The 18,784-nt window shown below is 45.7% G+C and overlaps 1 protein-coding gene and 1 pseudogene across 3 annotated transcripts; both read right to left on the bottom strand.

Moving 5' to 3' along the window:
* LOC140898076 (myosin heavy chain, skeletal muscle, adult-like) overlaps positions 1-5,639 on the bottom strand; it is a 28,064-nt pseudogene extending 22,425 nt beyond the window's left edge.
* SCO1 (synthesis of cytochrome C oxidase 1) lies at positions 287-18,540 on the bottom strand. Of its 3 annotated transcripts, XR_012154975.1 has the most exons (8): positions 18,426-18,540; positions 18,034-18,159; positions 17,526-17,616; positions 16,161-16,358; positions 14,301-14,393; positions 14,037-14,152; positions 8,194-8,462; positions 287-373 (listed from the first exon to the last, which is right to left on the bottom strand). XR_012154975.1 is itself a non-coding variant. In XM_073312128.1 (7 exons), exons 1-7 carry the CDS (start codon positions 18,504-18,506, stop codon positions 8,331-8,333), a joined length of 837 nt encoding a protein of 278 aa, XP_073168229.1. In that variant the 5' UTR covers positions 18,507-18,540; the 3' UTR covers positions 7,452-8,330. The 3 variants fall into 3 exon arrangements, 2 of the variants coding, with proteins under 2 accessions (XP_073168229.1, XP_073168230.1); XM_073312128.1 differs by lacking the exon at positions 287-373 and having other exon boundaries at positions 7,452-8,462; XM_073312129.1 differs by lacking the exons at positions 287-373; positions 14,037-14,152 and having other exon boundaries at positions 7,452-8,462.
* Between the last annotated feature and the right edge of the window lie 244 nt (positions 18,541-18,784).

Genomic DNA, 18,784 nt, shown 5'->3' with positions numbered 1-18,784 from the left:
CACTCACTTAATGCTTTCATAGAATCATAGAATATCAGAGTTGGAAGGGACCTCAGGAGGTCATCTAGCCTCCAACCCCCTGCTCAAAGCAGGACCAGTCCCCAATTTTTGCCCCAGATCCCTAAATGGCCCCCTCAAGGATTGAACTCTCAACCCTGGGTTTAGCAGGCCAATGCTCAAACCACTGAGCTATACCTCCCCCCTTTCTTGGACTCTGCCACTGACTGCGTCCGTGCATTCAGCTGTGCCCTATCAGTGCGGGAGGACTGCATGAGCTCGGAAAATATGTCATCACGAGTGTGTTTTATTCACCTTCTAATCTGCGATAACCTCAGGGACGGAGATGATAGGGGGAGCATAGAAACATTTGCACCTGTGGGGGGATAAAAAGGGAGAGTAAAATTTAAGATGATACATTTCTGAGAACAAAAGGGAGACTCTTTCACAGTGAATCAAGCAATTCACAGCAGACAGCACATGTGTTTTAGGTACAAGGTCGCATTTTGCCTTTTATATTGAGCACCTGCAGGTATGGTGATACATCACACACGGTTGGGCAACAGAATTCGGTTTCCAGACAGCCATGGTAAGCGAAAGGGTACGCGAGTTTGGCTTCTAACGCCTTCGTAACACGTAGGAATGTTTTCAAACTGCAGCGCCCTCCTTTCCCATAGCAAGCAATGCCGGTTGGGTTTGCCATTTAAAAGGAGGGGCTGTGGTTTTCAGGTGGATGTGCAGCAAACACCTCCTCCCACCACTCCGCGTGGCTATTTGGGATGATCCCTTCACCCCTCCCCTTGCTGCATGGCTATGGGATGATCTCTTTTAGCCAAGCGCAAACAGCCCAGCATGAACAGGGTCCTTTCACTGTTCCCTTACAAAAATTCCCCTATTTCAACCAGGTGACCATGAATGATATCACTCTCCTGAGGCTAACACAGAAAGATATAGACCGAATGTTGCTTGAATACGACCAAAACCCAGTACCATTCGCTGCCACGCTTTGTGCTGCAATGATTCCAGACTACTTGCTACTGGCTTGCCATGGTAAAATGTCCTACCGTGGAGGACGAAATAAGGCAGCCCTCCCCAGAAACCTTCTGCAAAGGCTTTCAGAGTACCTCCAGGAGAGCTTCGTGGAGATGTCCCTGGAGGATTCCCGCTCCATCCCCAGACACGTTAACAAACTTTTCCAGTAGCTGTACCTGCCGCGAATGCATCCACGTCTTCAGGGCAAATCAAGCATTAAACACTATTGTTTTTAAACCCTGTACTGTAGTTACAAATGTGCACTCCCCAAAGGTGCCTTCGCCTTCAGGGTCGGAGATCCCACCTTGGGAGGGTATTGGCTCCACGGTGATGAAAAGGTCCTGGCTGTTGGAGAGAACAGATTTACCACTTGCCTGCCGCGCATTCTCCTCCTCTTCCTCATCCACAAAATCCTCCTCCGTGTTGCATGAGGCTCCCCCCTTGCAGGTGTCCACAGACAGTGGTGGGGTAGTGGTAGGGTTCCCCCCTAAAATGCCATGCAGCTGATCACAGAAGCGGCATGTATGGGGCTCTGACCCAGAGCGACCGTTTGCCTCCTTTGTCTTTTGGTAGGCTTGCCTGAGCTCCTTGACTTTCACACTGCACTGCTGTGTGTCCCTGTTGTAGCCTCTCTCCACCATGCCCTGTGCAATTTTACCATATATATTAGCATTTCTTCTTTTTGATAGGAGTTCTGCCTGCACAGATTCTTCTCCCCACACAGCAATCAGATCCAGTGTCTCCCGTTTGCTCCATGCTGAAGCTTGTTTGCAATTCTGGGGGGACTGCATGGTCACCTGTGCTGCTGAGCTCACCACACTGACTAAACAGGAAATGAAATTCAAAAGTTCCAGAGGCTTTTCCTGTGTAACTGGCTAGTGCATCGGAGTTGAAAGTGCTGTCCAGAGCGGTCACATCGGAGCACTCTGGGATAGCTCCCCGAGGCCAACAACATTGATTTGCGTCCACACTACCCCAAATTCGACCCAGCAAGGTCGATTTTAGCGCTACTTCCCTTGCCGGGGAGGAGTACAGAAGTCGATTTTAAGAGCCCTTTAGGTCGACGGAACGGGGTTGCTTGTGTGGACGCATTCATTATAAAATCGACCTAACGCGGCTAAATTCGACTTAACCCTGTAGCGTAGACCAGGGCTGAGAGGCAGAATAGCCAGGAGTCAGGGTGCTCACCTGGGACGTGGGAGAAGCAAGTTCAAGTTCCTGCTCTGACAAATAAGGTTAGTCTGGAGTTGTTCTTTCTTCCTCACACCGCTTTAAATAAAAAGATTTAGAAGGTCTTGAATTCATCCCAAAGGAGAATAGAAAATTGTTTGAAATCGCAAATTTCCATAAAATAGGAAAACTGTTTCCTGCCCAGTTCTAATTTTGAATACCAGTCTGGATTTGACAGTCAATGTCTACAAACAGATCCTATGATTGATACATGATTTAAAGCATGAGACTTCCTTTGGAAATTGTTTGTCCTGCAACATTATATGACAGCCACTACTGGACTGCCACCAAAAGGAATAACCCTCAACAGCTGAGAATGAAGGTTAAATTCTACCAAGACACAAACACACACAGCGCAAACTGATCCAAGGAAATTCTTGATGAGAACTTAAAACTGAAAAAAACTTCTTTAATCTATCTGGCATTTCAGAGGTAGGAAAGATATCTTAGTTCCACAAGAATCTTCTTACATTAGAATGCACACTCTTGACAAAGATCTGTTGAGGCACATTCCAAACTAATACTCCTTTCTGACATGCAACTTGTTCTAAACAAAGTAACCTTTTCACTTCTCCAAACCCTCTGCAAGAAAGAGGGGCCTAAGCTGCACTGTCATTTCCCAGAGCTTTGTAATGGCATGTCCATTTTCTAAGCTTAGTTTTCATTCAGTTGTTCAGGTTTTTTGAAAGGTGAAAAAAATACATATTAGATGCAGCACTTCTCCGTGAATCAGACAATTGGCCATCTACTCCTCTTCCTAAGACTAATACAAGACTGCTCCTGATTATACCTAAAATCATAGAAATGTAGGGCTGGAAGAGACCTCAAGAAATCAAGTCTAGTCCCCTATGCTGAGGCAGGACCAAGTATACCTCTAGACCATCCTGAACAAGTGTCTATACAACCTGTTCTTAAAAACTGCCAATGATAGGAATTCCACAACCTCCCTAGGAAGCCTATTCCAGAGCTTAACTATCCTTATAGTTAGAAAGTTTTTCCTAATATCTAACCTAAATATCCCTTGCCAAAGATTAAGCCCATTACTTCTTGTCCTACCTTCAGTGGACATGGAGAACAACTGATCGCTGTCCTCGTTATAACAGCACTATATTTGAAGGCTATCCGGTCTCCCTTCAGTCTTCTTTTCACAGCATCAAACATGTCAAGGTTTTTTTTAACCTTTCTTCATAGGTCAGATTTTCTAAATCTTTAGTAATTTTTGTTGCTATCCTCTCGACTCTCACCATTTGGTCCATATCTCTCCCAAAGAACTGGACACAGTACTCCAGCTGAGGCCTTGCGATGCCAAGAAGAGTGAGACAATTACCTCCGGTGTCTTACATATGACACTTCCCTTAATACTCCCCAGAATATTAGCAGCTTTTTTTTTTTTTTTTTTTTGCAACTGCATCCCATTGGTAGCTCATATTCAATTTGTGATCCACTACCACCACCAGATTCTTTTCAGCAGTACTACCAGCTAGTCATTTATTCCCCATGTGGTATTTGTGCATCTGATTTTTCCTTCCTAAGCATAATACTTTGTACTTGTCTTTATTGAATTTAATCTTGTTGATTCTAAACCAATTCTCCAGTTTGTCAAGGTCATTTTTCATTCTAAAGTGCCTGCAACCCCTTGCTGTCATCCACATATTTTATAAGCACACTCTCCCCTCTATTATCCAAGTTATTAATGAAAATATTGGCTAGCACTGGACCCAAGACTGACTCGCTAGACCTCACTAGATACACCCTCCCACTTTGATAGAAACCATTGCTAGCTACTCTTTGTGTACAGCCTTTCAACCAGTTGCGCACCCACCTTACAGTATTCAGAGTAGCAGCCGTGTTAGTCTGTATCCGCAAAAAGAAAAGGAGGACTTGTGGCACCTTAGAGACTAACATTTATTTGAGCATAAGCTTTCGTGAGCTACAGCTCACTTCATCGGATGCATTCAGTGGAAAATATGGTGGGGAGATTTATATACATAGAGAACATGAAACAATGGGAGTTACCATACACACTGTAATGAGAGTGATCGGGTAAGATGAGCTATTACCAGCAGGAGAGCGGGGGGCGGAACCTTTTGTAGTAATAATCAAGGTGGGCCATTTCCAGCAGTTGACAAGAACATCTGAAGAACAGCGGGGGGGGGGGGGGGGGGGTGAAATGAACATGGGGAAACTACCTTACAGTAGTTTCACCTAGACCACACTTCCCTAGTTTATGAGAATGTCATGTGGAACTGTGTCATATGTTACTATAATCAAGATATATCATATCTACTGCTTCTCCCTTTTCCACTAGGCCAGTAACTCTGCAAAGAAGAAAACCAGATTGATTTGGCATGATTTGTTCTTGACAAATCCTTATTGGCTATTCCTCATAATCCTATCATCTAAATAATTACAAATTAATAATGTCTTGCAGTATCTTTCCAGGTATCGAAGTTAGGCTGGCTGGTCTGTAATTCCCCAGCTCCTCTTTGTTCCCCTTTTTAAAGACAGGTACTGTGTTTGCCCTTCTCCAATCCTCTGGAACCTCAAACAGCCTCCAGGAGGTCTAAAGATAATTGCTAATGGTTCCAAGACTGTTTCAGCTAGTTCCCTAAGTATCCCAAGAAAAATTTAATCAGGCCCTGCCAACTTGAATATATCTAACTTATCAAATATTCTTTAACCTGTTCTTTGCCTATTTTGGTTTATATTCCTTCCCCTTGTTGTTAATATTGTGTTGAGTATCTGGTCACCGTTAACCTTTTTCATGAAGACTGAAGAAATATAGGCATTAAACACCTCAGCCCTCTCAATGTCATCAATTATTAGCTAAGTAGAGGACCTCCACTTTCCTTCACCTTCCTCGTGCTCCTAATACATTTAAAGAACCTCATTGTTTTTTATGTCTCTTGCTAGGTGTAACTCAATTTTTGCCTGAACATGCTATACTTTTGTACTCCTACATGTAGTAATATTTTGTTCAGTCTAGTTTTGTGCATCCTATGGGTTGGGATTTCTACCACTTGGGAATTCTACAGGTTCATAATTTTTGCGCTCAAGGAATTTTTATTTCATCCTATAATACTTGGTTAAACCATCCATAACTTCTTCATGGAGAGGCAATTGGCCCAGTCTGATTTGCTGCTCAGGACTGAGAAGTAGGTGGCGTGGGGTCTACTGCCAACTATTGCAGCCCTTGAGTCAGATGCTGATTTGCTATAGGCACAAGGAGAGCCAGGAGATAGCACTGCTAGCAACTGAAAAATTGAGTTTACTTGGGCATCATCCAGGTGCTGCTGGTGTTTAAGGCCATTTCGTTCATCTCTCTGAACACTTGTGTACTCAGAGGATTGAGGTGAAAAGCCCACATTATAGAAGACCATAAGTGGGATCTTCTCAGACTCAGGTTATGCATGCCTGCTCTGTGAAGCAAAGCTTCTGTCTACACAACCCCAAACCTCACTGGCCCTTTTTGTGCCCCACAATTTCCCATTGCAAACTCATATCTAGCATACTTACTACTATCACTAAGTCTCTTCAGCATGGCTGGCTTTTATGTTTCTGTCTCCCATTGAACATCTGTGGCTCACTTTAGCTCTAGAAGTAAAAGCTGTGTTTACTTAACCAGTACTTTATCAACTGGAAAGCTCTAGAAACTGGCATTTTGGGGTGCCAGATTGGGGTGGCGCTCACCTCGGGCAGCTCTCTGCAAGCGGCAACATGTCCCTGCTGCTCCTCGTTAACCAGAATTTTTAACTTACCAGCACTCTCCCACTTCCTCCAACATGCCGGATAACAAAGCTTTTACTGTATTATAGCTTAAAAACATTGTTTGCATTTCTCCAACCCCAGTAATATTTGCAGTTTTCCATTTAGTAGCAGCTGTGATTTTAAAGGGGTGTTTCCTCTTTCAGATGTTAACTTAGACTTGCCAAAAATCTATGCTACTAGCACACCTCTTCCTATTCCTCTCCCTGACACCTTACCATGTGGAAGAACCTCCTGCATACAGGCCTTCAGCCAGCTTTTAAACCACGTGACAGCCTTTGTAGCCAAGGCAATATGACTCAGCTTTTGAAATATCATGGGGTACCGTACCAAGAATGCTTCTATTACATCTACTACATTCCCTTCATTCACTGGTCTTCTAATTCTATAATAAAAAGCAATACAGCTAATGGCATGATTTGTTCCACACAAATTCATGTTTACTGCAGACAGCATATCTCCTGGATGACCTTCCTAAAAAGGGCAAAAAACCCAAAACAAATGTGAACTTTGACTAATACTTGGATTTTTTCATGGTAATTTAATGAAAATTAGATGAATACAGACAGAATAAGCTTCAAACTCACCACTGTCATTTGAACTAGATTGTCTTGTTTTTTTCAGACCCCTTTTGTATGAAATCTGAAAGTCTGGGCTTTGCTTCACATGCTGCTTCTCATGTACTGATTAATTCACTATCACAGAAGTGGTGTGAACAACACTCCCTCCAACCATCGCCATCACACATAATACAAAACCCCAACTATGACCTCAGCTATGTTAAGGCAGAGTAACTCCTTAAATGCAGGGTGTGTGAGACAGATGTGCTATCGATACAGGAGCATATACGGCCACCACTAAGGCCTGTGGAGTGCTGAAGAGTGTTACTGACAGCATTGTAGGGGATGTCAAAGTAGCAAGGAATACCGGAGACTTTTCCCTTAACTTCTGATTTAAGGCCTGAGGAATCTTTAATGGTCATTGATAAAGTTTTAGTTTGTGTGATTTTGCTAAGGATTGAAGCTCTCCTCAGAGCAGTTGGCTGGATCATACACAAATCTTGATCAGGCTTGACAAATAGTTCTCAGGCTCTTTAAAACATAGTAACTGTACAAGACAGCTTTAGACTGCTAAGCTAAGAGAGAAGCCTCTCTGCTGTGGATGTGCCAGAGTGACAAGGAACACACTGCCACTCTACTATCCATAAGACTGCACTATGCACTTCTGACCAGAATTGTTCATATGCCCATTTAAATATGGATTTTAGCCTATTCAAAGCAACCGTCAACGCACGGTGAGTAATCACTGCATTCTCTGCTCTCAGTGTGCGGCACTGGATATACGCAACACTCACTCTGCTCCCTTTGAAGGTGGTATTCAGATTTGATAGCTGCCGTGACATCCACGAAAATTAACTGCATGCAACATAAGATTCATTCCTTTATTTTACAATCAGAGCATTGCACACATTTTACCTGATCAACAGCCTTGGGCAAATACACCCATCGCTGATCACTCCTCCACTCCATTATTCAGTGCTTCACAACTGTCAGACTAAAAAGCTACAGGCAGCTGGTTACACCAGAAGAAAATCCATCCCCAACTCATAACCTATTTCATTACTAGTAAGAGTAACACCATTCTACATTAGGATATTGGAAATCTTGCCTGGAAATGATGCTGCATCCCTGGCCTCGAGCCCAAAAATACTCAGTTATTGTACAGGGCTGGTCCCACAAGCGGAAGAAGATGTGCCTTCAGTGCTCTCCAGTAAACCACAGGGTAGGACTGCTATTAAGGCTCATTACTGTAGACAGACCATTACAAGTGTCTGTGCAAGAGCAAAAGGCACTGCAGAAAAGAGAAGGGGGAACAGCCCTTTGGGATGCCAAAATGTCAGCAACTTACATCAGAGAACAGCCTTCCCTGCAGAGGGCAGTTCTCACTTGTCTCTTGCCAAAAGTGAGTGCATAACTAATGCAGAGATACCTTCACCAACAAAAATAGTTTTGTAAAAATTTTAAATTCTTTGCTCCCCAGTTCCATAAGAATCCCAAACGAGTTTCTTATTCTGCAGCATGGTTATCACTGCCAAATACACCCAATGGGAAAGGTTATGTACAAATTTCTGATAAGCAGCTACATTTCACAGAAATAAACACAATGTACCTTTCTTATCTGGAGAGGAAATATGTGACATAAGGACAGTCTTATAAGTTCAGTGCAGTTGAAAGCAAAGACATGCCAGTCCCATTGGAGCCTGCCTTACAGTTTGACTTTGCACCATTCTTTGCAGATCTTGTATTTTAGCTGGGCTTATACTGTCTCATGTGTGCAGCGATAGAAGTGGCAATCTCAGAATTCTTCTTGTTCTGGCCATAGTAGTCCACAAAGCCTCCATCTGGCCCAATGAGGTACATAATAATTGTGTGATCCACCTGTAAGACAGCAGAGAGCAAATTGGTGCTGCAGGCCCTGAGCATCACTCAGACGGCAGTAAGGGTTAGTGCCCTGATTAGCCTTTCCATCCGATTATCTCTGACTGGAGATTTACTAACAAGAACAGATGCTAGTTACAAACTAGAAATGGCCCAAGCAGGAGGAAATTTGAGAACAAGCTGTAAACAGACAGGGTGAAGAGGCACTGCAAGGAGGAGAGCCTTGCAGGAGCTGTAGGCAGCTTCCCCCATGCCAGTCTTCACGTAGGGTAAGTACAGAGGACAAGATGGGATGAGAAAATGAGGCTTGACCTGTTTTCCCCCTTCCCAGCTCTTCTGATGCCCGGATTAAGAGAACTTCTTTCTGCCCCTGCCGGACTAACATCTTGGAGTTCAACGTTTGCAAGACCCTCTCACTCCTTGCTGTCCTACAACCCCGGCTCCTGCAGTGAGACAGGCACTTAGGATCCAGACCTTCACCTGATGTAAATCAAAGGGATATGGCGGTAGGGACGCTCCAGTAAACCAAATTCACTCACAGAGCAGATAGTGAGGGCAATAACGTTACTGAGAAAAGCGAGCTATGGAGAGAAGGCCTTGTGTGTAGGGGGAAAGGCACTGTATCCTGCTATGGCGCTCCCTCTGCTGGCTACACTGTGCTAGCATTCAAGAAGCTTCAGCTGCCTTTCAAGCAGGGTGGAAAGATTTAAATCAAGGCAATATAAAATGGTTTAATTTATTTTTAAAAGATCATTTATGTAAATCAGGTGGAGACTTTACTGAAGTCTTTAAAATGTGTGCTATTGCAATTTAAAACATAATTAACTCAGTTAAAACCTGTCTCCTGGTAGGGGCTCTTCTCTGAGCTTTACAAGATTGCTATGGGCAAAGTATTGAAAACAAAGGCCCTGATCCTGAAAACACTTACAAGGGTACCTAACTTGATTTACATGAACAGTTCCACTGACTTCAGTGGGGCTACTCATGTGCTTGAAGTTAGACGTGCACATGTGTTGGCGGCATCAGAGACAAATTGTATTTTTATTAAAAACGTCTCATAGCTGCATAAAATCTTTGAAACTTCAGAACAAACCTGCTTCAGTGTTAACAATTAAAAGTGCATACAGTGTTATTGTAGCCGTGTTAGTCACAGGATATTAGAGACAGGGGTGGGTGAGGTAGTATCTTTTATTGGACCAACTTCTGTTGGGGGAAGATACAAGCTTCTGAGCTACACAAGCCTGGGGAAGGAAGAAGAGTAACTGAGCTAAACACAGGTTGGGACAGATTGTTAAGCAGGAGGCCAGGTCACTTGAAATGAAGTGGATAACTGGGGGGTTAGATTGTTATGCATGAACGGTTTGAAGTGTGGGTGAAACCAGACAATCACTGCACTCTAGAATGAACTTACGCAGAAAAAAGATGAGACAAAAACACCGTATCACCCTGGGCAAACACTTTTCACAAAGAGATTACTCCGTATCTGATCTTTCAGTACTTGTCTCCAAACGAAACCTGCACAACACTTTCAAAAGATGAGCCTGGGAACTTAAATTCATGACAATTCCATGGAACAACTTCCTTAGCCCTCTCCATCCCAACAACCTGCAATCCACTCTATTGAAAAAGGAAGCCACCGACCCTTTGCAAAGGGCAGCAGCTCAGGTCAGCATGAACCCATTTTCTTCTGATCACCGATCTGCAAGCACACTATCATGAAAACCTCCTGGGTTTGCAATGGAGAGCAAACTGATCAAGCTTTTTGCAAAGCAAGCTGCTTCAAACTACCTGTAACTTGCAGGGCAGGCAGTAAAGTTTTCCCACAGTCCTAGGACTAGAGCAGCCACATTTGGGGAAGAGAATGGTGCTGCTAGGGACTCAGATATGGTTACTTTGACGGGTCTGCACACTGTAGTGTGGACTCCAGAGCCATAGGTTCCAGCATAGGTTAGAAAACAATCTTCATGTAGGGTTAAAAAACAAAACGTAGATGCTCATGTCCAGGGTTCCGCAACACAGGTCAGCTAACTCAATTTCCACTAACTCTGGGCTTACACTGCAGTGTAGATATACCCTCTGCTACCTTACACATACCTGAAGAAGAGCTCTTTGAAACTGCTCTCACCAACATATCTAGAGTATGTCCACACAGCAACGTAAGCCCAGGTTTTAGCCTAAGCTCAAGCCTAACCCCCCTTGCGTCCACACACCAATTGTGTTAACCTAGGGCTCAAACTTAAGGTCCCAGGACCCTCCAGGACTGGAGAGTCCAAGCCAGTGTTAAGCTGGGATCTAGGGTCTGAGCCTTATTGCTTTCCTGTATGCACACAGCCCCAGAAGTGTTCCAGAATTATCTCAGAGTTCCTTGGGGGAACTTCCTTAGTCCTCTCTAAGCCGACAATCTGCAGTGCTGTCTATTGCACTCTATTGCAAATCAAAGCCACACCTCCCTTTGCAAACAGCCTGCACCCAGCACTCAGATCAGTATTAACCCATTGTCTACTGAACACCACCAGTCTGCACACACACTACCAGAGGTCTTGAAGAGTTTTCAATGGAGACTGATCAAAACAAGCTTTTTGCAAAGAGAGCTGCTTCCTGGTGACAAGAGCACAGCCAGATTTTGGTGCGCGCTGCCGGGGCAACCTTGCACATGCAGCCCCAGGGCGGGCCAGAGAGCAGAATGAGGACTAAGCAGCTACCCTGTGGGGGGCAGGGGAAAGCAGCAGAGCTCCCGGCTCAGCATGGTGATAGAAGGGATGACCTCCAACACCTCAACTTCTCCTGCTCCCTGCAGGTCAGACACTTGGTCCCGCTCTGCTCTCTGTCCCTTGTTCCCGGGGTCCCCTGCCCTCCCTGGGGCTGCGTGTTCAGAGATGCCTAATCAGTGTCAAGGCGGTGAGTGGGAGGCAGTCCCAAAACTTCCCCACAGCTCCCAGGGATCCCTTATCCCTGCCTCCTGGGGTACAGCCAGGGTAGGGATAAGGGATCCCTGGAGGGTTCTGGAAAACACTACACGCGAAGTCCTGGGGATACCCTTCATAACCAACTAGCCAAAAACACCTTTATTGAACAGCCCATTTTAAAAATTAAAAGTTGCAAAGTTTCATTTTAATAGTTTGGCAGCCCCGGAAACTGATGTCCTAATTATCCTCAGAACAGGTACAAATGGGCATTTTCCTGCCAATCTGACTCTGCGTAGAGGGGGAGAGCCCAATTCTCAGATTAGATGGTAGAGTTCAGTATAAAGCTTTCTACTGACAGCCAAAGGAACTAACTATGCAGTTTATGTACTCAGGTGCTCCTTATGGACCCGAGTCCCATCAACAGCACTGTCACAGTTAGGAAAAAGGGTGGGCACTAATGTTTCTCCACTGTGCACCACATGCATCGGGTTCGAGTGATGATGGAGCGGGGGTGGGGAGGGTCCTTGGCATTCTGGGTTAGGGTTACTTTGACTCAGGTCGGTACACTGCAGCGTGGATTCCAGAGCCCTAGGTTTGAGCACACGTCGGAAAATCCTTAACCTAGGGTTAAAATGCAATGTAGACGCTCAAGCCCAGGGTTCCCGACACAGTTCAGCTGACTGTGGTTCTTAAATTATGCATCGGGACTCCAAAGTGGGCTGCAACCCTGTTTTAACAGGGTCACCAAGGCTGGTGTTAGACTTGCTGGGGCCCAGGGCCAAAGCCAAAGCCCCAACACCTGGGGCCAAAGCCAAAGCCCTTGAGCTTTGGCCCCCGCAACCTGGGGCAGCGGGGCTTGGGCAGCTCAGGCTTCAGTCCCCCCTCCTGGGGTCATGTAGTAATTTTTGTTGTCAGAAGGCGTTGCGGTGCAATGAAGTTTGAGAACCCCTGAAAACCATAGCCTTGCACTGCTGTGTAGACATACCATTAGTGACTTCATCCTGGTCAGATCTCAGGGCTACTACTCCATCCTCCTCCTCTTGGCAACTGACACCACTTTCTCCTTCTTGAAATCCAGCTCTGCACTGGCATCATCTTCTCATGGTTTCCCTCCTACTTTTCTGATCACTCCTTCAATATCTCATTCAATGCATCCCCCTCCCCCTGTCACTGTTCTTGGCCCACTCTTCTCCCACTGCCTCTACATGCTCTTATCTGCAAGCACAACCTTAAATCACCTACCTCTCTGTGGGGAAGCTCTCTACCTCCTTTCAATCCCATATCTCAGTAACTGATATCTTTGTGGATATCCAGCTGCCAATTTAAACTCAGAAGACAAAACCAAACTCTTGATCTGCCACCTCCCCCTTCCCACCACAACAACTGTGGACAACACCTTCCTCCAAGTTACTCAGGCCTATAACCTGGGTGTTGTCCTTGACTTTTATGTATTCAGGACATCTCTAAAGCTTGCTGATTCTTCCCATACATCCCTTAGATCCACCCTTCTCCCTTTGCCCATATTGCAGAAACTCATCCAAGCCCTTATTTAGTATCTTGACTACTATAATCCCCTCTTCTCTGGTCTTGACTACTGCAATCTCACATGCCTCAAATCCACTCAAAACACTGTTGCAAAACTCTTCTTCCTGGCTCACCACTTGGACTACCTCATCCCTTGCTGAGTCCTCCATTGGTTCCCCATACTTCCACAAACACAAGAATTTTGTCTTCACCTTTAAGATCTTTCACAGTACTACCCTGCCCCCACCCATCTAATTTAGTCACTTGTGGTGTCAGTCCCCCCTTCACAATGCCAATATTCCCAGGCTTTACTGTGCACCAATCCTTAAACAGCTCCACGTTTTCTCCCATGCTGCAATTTACACACACAGAAATTCTCCTATTGACTGTAGACACTGACTAATCTTCCTTCAAATCCCACCTCCACCTACAAAAAAACCCTGCCAGTTGATCATCGCTAGGCAGTGATGAGCTGACCATCCCTCTTCCTACTCCCTTAATCCCCAATTCCTGCCATTCCCCCTCACCCTACCTCTACTTCCAATTAAAAGTGAGACCAAAACAATACAACGTGGAATTAAATTCATGTCAATTCATAACCATGAATTGTACGTTATTGCAGGTTATTCCCCATGCACACCTTGTGTGCCTCCTTTAGAACATGAGCTCACTGGAGCAGAAAATGCCTCTTTGGGTATGCCTACACAGCAAAGAAAAAACCACAGCTGGCTCATGCCAGCTGACTCGGACTCATGGGACTTAGGCTGCAGGGCTGTTTCATTGCTGTGCAGACTTCCAGGCTTGGGCTCTCTGAGACCCACCCACCCTGCCGGGTCCTAGTCTACACAGCAATGAAATAGCCTTGCAACCCAAGCCCTGCAAGCCTGAGTTTTCCTTGCTGTGTAGACATAGACATACCCATTACCTGTGTTTGTACAGTATCCAGCACAATGGTACCTTGGTCCCAGTTTAGGTCTTTGGGGCTAACCCCCCTAACTTAAACATTTAGTAGTAGCAATAAATATAGACATTTGTTATGCAGGTTATTAGATTAGATTATCAGAATGATCTCTTCTGGCTTTAAAATCTGTGAATGAATCTGTGAATAATAGAGGACTCGGGCACTAGCCCTGCTTTTACTCACTATGTAGTCATTGTCTTCATCTTTGGGGCCTGAGCTGTAATACACACGATAGGCTCTGGTCACCTGCTCAATCTGCTCTTTGGTACCAGTCAGTCCAACCAGTTTGGGAGAAAACTCTAAACAGAAATGCAACCCATTAGCCATGCGAAGGTTCCTGTCACCCATAACCAACTTTGGTAGAGCCCAGCCTTCATTTTAGTCATAAAAGGAAGCAACGAGTTCAGAACAGCTACACCGTGCAAGGAAGAGAAAGGCCAATAGTACCTTTAACATATCTGGCCACGGCTTCTCCGGTGTCCCTCTCTGGGTCGATGGTAATGAAGAGTGGGGTCACATTTGGCAGAGATGGGATCTTGTCTGTCACCACAAACATTAACAGTTAATATTGCTCTCAACAGGCCCAATGCCACAGCTCATCTCCCACATAATGAGGCTACAGCCAAACTTATAATACACAGTGAGTATAGGGGGCCCTTTTTGGCACAGACTGAAATGATGACCACTCTGGAATGATATTGAGCAGCTTGAATAACATCTAATGAACTTTTTTTTAAAAGGCCAGGGAGCAAGTGCAATGAGATAAAATGGAGTTCTCCAAATCCTTGTGTCTGACCTGGGGGTCCCTTCACCTCACGTGGAGACCCTACCTCTATTTACTAGGGCTGACAAGCCAATTGAGGTGCACGGAATGCATGTTGTAACCAAGATCAGGCAGCTTGAGAAATAATAACCACTTCGCCCTATTGAAAGGAGATGGTATCTTGCATTTCACCACCTATCCTGCTACCTCCTCCTTCCAAGGGAGCAATGCCACATCACCGAGACATCAGGGAAGGCTCCTCCTGCAGCAGCAGCAGAAGCTACTTTCTGCTACAGCACTGCACATTCCTAGAGGGGAAAGGGTGATCTGCCACTCCTCACTCTCCTCAATATACACCTCTACCCCGATATAACGTGGTCCTCAGGAGCCAAAAAATCTTACTGCGTTATAGGTGAAACCAAGTTATATCGAACTTGCTTTGGCCTCGAGCATTTCCGTTATTAGTTTCTTTCCTGCTAGGAAGGCCTCCATCCTGCCAGCAGTTACCATCCATGCTTTTCCTCCTTTACTCTAGGTGCTGCTGGAGGCCCAAATCTCCCTCCTCAACAAGCAGATGTGGACCTCACTGAGCCTGCCATCTACAATCACACCCTATCAAGTGGCCCAGCTTCACTGGTGCTGGGAGTGCCACACAGGGACAAGTAGCTGAGATTTTAAACATTCTGCTAGACTTCCTCTGTACCCAAGAAATATTGAAGACTAAAAGAGAGCATCCATTGCAGAACCTCTCTGTTGAAAGGAAGTTTTGAACATGCAGGGTATTGGAGATGATCCCTATCCTGTGGAGCCAAGATGTTCGCCACAGGAACTTTCACCTATTGACAGTACCTCCTCTTAAATGAATGTTACTGGTAAAATTGTAACAGGAATGTTTGTGAGATTCATGAGAGGTCTATAGGGGCTACCTCACCCCAACCCCAGCAATGGGGGATGCAGCACCATACAGGCATGTATACAGCCCATTCAAAGTCCCCCAGGTATTGCCCCTATAAGATGTTGGGATAAGTCACACTGATTGCTGCTTCCCCAGCATTTTTGCACATGGACATAAGATGTTTTGCAACTGAATCAGAGGGATGAATGGGGAAGATTTCTCTAATGCAGACAAAGCTCTATCCCAAGAGAGATCTGTTCTCCAGAATAGATCCAGCCTTTCTTTAATCAAGAAGCTGCCCTTGGTTAGCAGTCACTACTATGTTTCATTAACAATGAAACACTCTTCTAGCAGGAACATGCCACATCCCAAAGGGTAGTGCCAAATACAAAAAACTATAGGAACCCAACACTGACTCAGAGCATGCCTTATAATATGAGGCTTCACCCAAGATCAAAGCATGAGGCCCTGTTTGACCTGATCTTCTATAACTGTGCATCTAATGTGAAGCAATGCAGAGACATTTTCACATATATTAAGGAGCTGGTCCCACTGCCATTTAGTAAGCTGGGAGAAGCACTGTAGTATTTCACTACATGAAGTGCTGCCTTTTTTAAGTAGAGTTAGAATTCTGACTGGATTCATTTACCAATTTCATCCACCGCTAGAATCATTTTCTCCAGTTCCTCTGGACAGATATCGGGGCAGTGCGTAAAGCCGAAGTAGATTAACACCCACTGGCCCAGGAAGTCCTTGTGGGTCCTGGGCTGTCCCTGGTGATCCACAAGTGAGAAAGGGCCTCCCAGCAATGGCTTCCCAAGAGCCCGCTTCTGCTCCTTCTCCAGCACTGAAACCAGACAGCAATGGGAGGTTACTACGAGCTGTGCCACACACGAGAGGGCAAAGGATCCCAGAAACCATTCAAAGACAGTTTGAGTCATAAGGCTCTCAAAGGCAAATATTCCTAGTAGTACAACAGTAATGTAACATCTTGAATTTTAAAGCCCACTGCAAAATATAAACCCAGGACTAGACAAGACAACTTTATAGTAAACAAACAGAACAGTTTTTTACTGCGATATTTTTCCATATAAACTATATCAAGATGGCACTGAATGCTCATATGCTGAAGTCAGGAAACATGAACTGGGATGGAACACCTGCAGTTAAGAGTCAGGCATCTTCTAGAGATGGAGGAAGAAGAAATTATTATATTACTATATAATTATTATTATAGAGGGAGGAAGGGAAATTGCTGTGCTGCCACGTCTAACTGGGTTTCAGTATCAAGACAAGGAGAAAAGAATTAGGTAAGTAAGTGCTTAAAAAAAGTATACAGGGGTTAAAATCAGAATTGGGAATCTATGCTCTTAAAAAGTCTTACACATACTTCCACACCCTGGGGAAACAGACACACACACACTTCCATTCTGGGCTTTTATATTCTAATCTTGTGTAATGCTTTCATACCACGATAATAGGTACAATATAACAACTTAAGATAAACCAACAAAACTACAAGTTTTAAAAGAGGACTTTAAAAGAGCAAAAAGAAATCAAAACAAATGTAGGAAAAGTAAAATACTGAATAAACAGATAACGGTATAAAATATGTATATATGCACACATGGGGTAAAAATACAAACTGACAATCAAAGAGCAAATGACCATGAGTTAAACAGCTAAATGGAAAGGATACTAAAACTACATGGGTAAAATAGGTCATAACAGAAAAAAGAATGTGCAAAAAGTCTTGTGCTGCATCTTATTTCCATGTATATTTAGACCAGAATCTCTTTTGGACAGGGAGCTGCCATCTCATGTGTTGATGAGGTGTCTAGCACACTGATAGGCCGTGTGCTAAAATCAGCATTTTCAATCTCTCCTAATTGTCCCCCTTAAAAGCAGCAGTACCACAACTAGCATGGCCACAAGATCTTTTTATCTGCACAGCTATAAAGGCTTGGAAGGGGAATTACAAAGGTTTTGGGATGATAATGTAATATATACATACTGTCTTCCTTTTTTTTCTTGAAGTATTTCATTCCTGCCAATAAAGCTCCACCAATTGCAAATGTGAGTGCCAAGGACTTCCAGGAAACTGGCTACTAGGAGAAAGATTCCATACAGATTAAACTTCACCATCTTTAACTAATTTTTTTTAAAACAGAGAAAAGTGCTAAGTATGTGTTTATGAAATAAACACCCAGCTCTTGCCATATGACAAAATACCTGTAAGATCAACCACAATCCTGTTTGAAAAACCAATCCCCAAAAACCAAACCCGGGTACTTTGTAAATGCAGCCACCGCACAGAGACTATCAACACAGGAGAGAAATTCCGGCTATGGCTGCCACAGAGGGACCCTCCCCACCCTCGCTTCCCCCTTCAGCAGGAGGGCCGGGCACCGCTTGCTACACACAAGGAACATGAGGGAGTTTTAGGCCTTAGCCCGCAGCCCCTCTTTGAGTTTAGATTAAGGACATGGCTATGGCCGCCATTGGGAACGTGGCCTCCTTACCCCGGGCTTCGAGGGGCCCGTCTTCGCTTTGTCTCCCTGAGGTGCAGTAGCCAGGTGGCGAGTCACCGCCAAGGAACCGGGGAGATCCCAGCACGAGGAGCGGCGAGCGAGGCTGACAGCGAGCAGCTACAGAGAGACACGAGGTGACCAGGAGGTTAAGGTGCGAGGCTGCTCGGGGGGCGCAGGCGGGGGCCGGCCGGGAAGGGAAGGGGGGCGCAGGCGGGGGCCGGGCGACGCCCGCCGGGGCGGGGAGCAATTGGGACAGGGCGAGGCGCTGGCCGTGGACACCTGCCCCCAGATAGAGTCAAGCCGGGTCAGGCTGCTCAGAGCTGGGAGCAGGACCCCGCCAGGCCCCAGGGGACGCGACTTCCCGGACCGGAAGTTCCCCTCACCGGTCGCCTCCACGCGCCCCTGCGTCCCGGAACGTAGAGTCCCAGCACCCGGAGCAGAGAGGCCCGCCCGGCCGCCGCCATCCTGCAACCGACGTCAGCGCCGACTAGCCCCGCCCCCCGCGCCGCTTCTGACGTCAACGCCAACTAGCCCCACCCCCTCCCAGCTTCCGGCGTCAGCGCCAACTGGCCCCGCCCCCCGCGCCGCTTCTGACGTCAACGCCAACTAGCCCCACCCCCTCCCAGCTTCCGGCGTCAGCGCCAACTGGCCCCGCCCCCCGCGCCGCTTCCGGCGACAGTGCCAACTAGCCCCGCCCCCTCCCAGCTTCCGGCGTCACCGCCAACTAGCCCCACCCCCTCCC

This window comes from Lepidochelys kempii, chromosome 14, assembly GCF_965140265.1.
Source record: "Lepidochelys kempii isolate rLepKem1 chromosome 14, rLepKem1.hap2, whole genome shotgun sequence".
Lineage (NCBI taxonomy): Eukaryota > Metazoa > Chordata > Testudines > Cheloniidae > Lepidochelys > Lepidochelys kempii.
This window is presented reverse-complemented; position numbering and strand designations above follow the sequence as displayed.

Coding starts and splice junctions, on each gene's coding strand:
- SCO1 (XM_073312128.1), bottom strand. CDS start 18,506: ATGGCGGCGGCCGGGCGGGCCTCTCTGCTCCGGGTGCTGGGACTCTAC. Junction 14,153..14,300: donor CGTGGCCAGATATGTTAAAG/GTACTATTGGCC, acceptor ATTTCTGTTTAG/AGTTTTCTCCCAAACTGGTT. Junction 8,463..14,036: donor ATGAAGACAATGACTACATA/GTGAGTAAAAGC, acceptor GCTGTCTTACAG/GTGGATCACACAATTATTAT.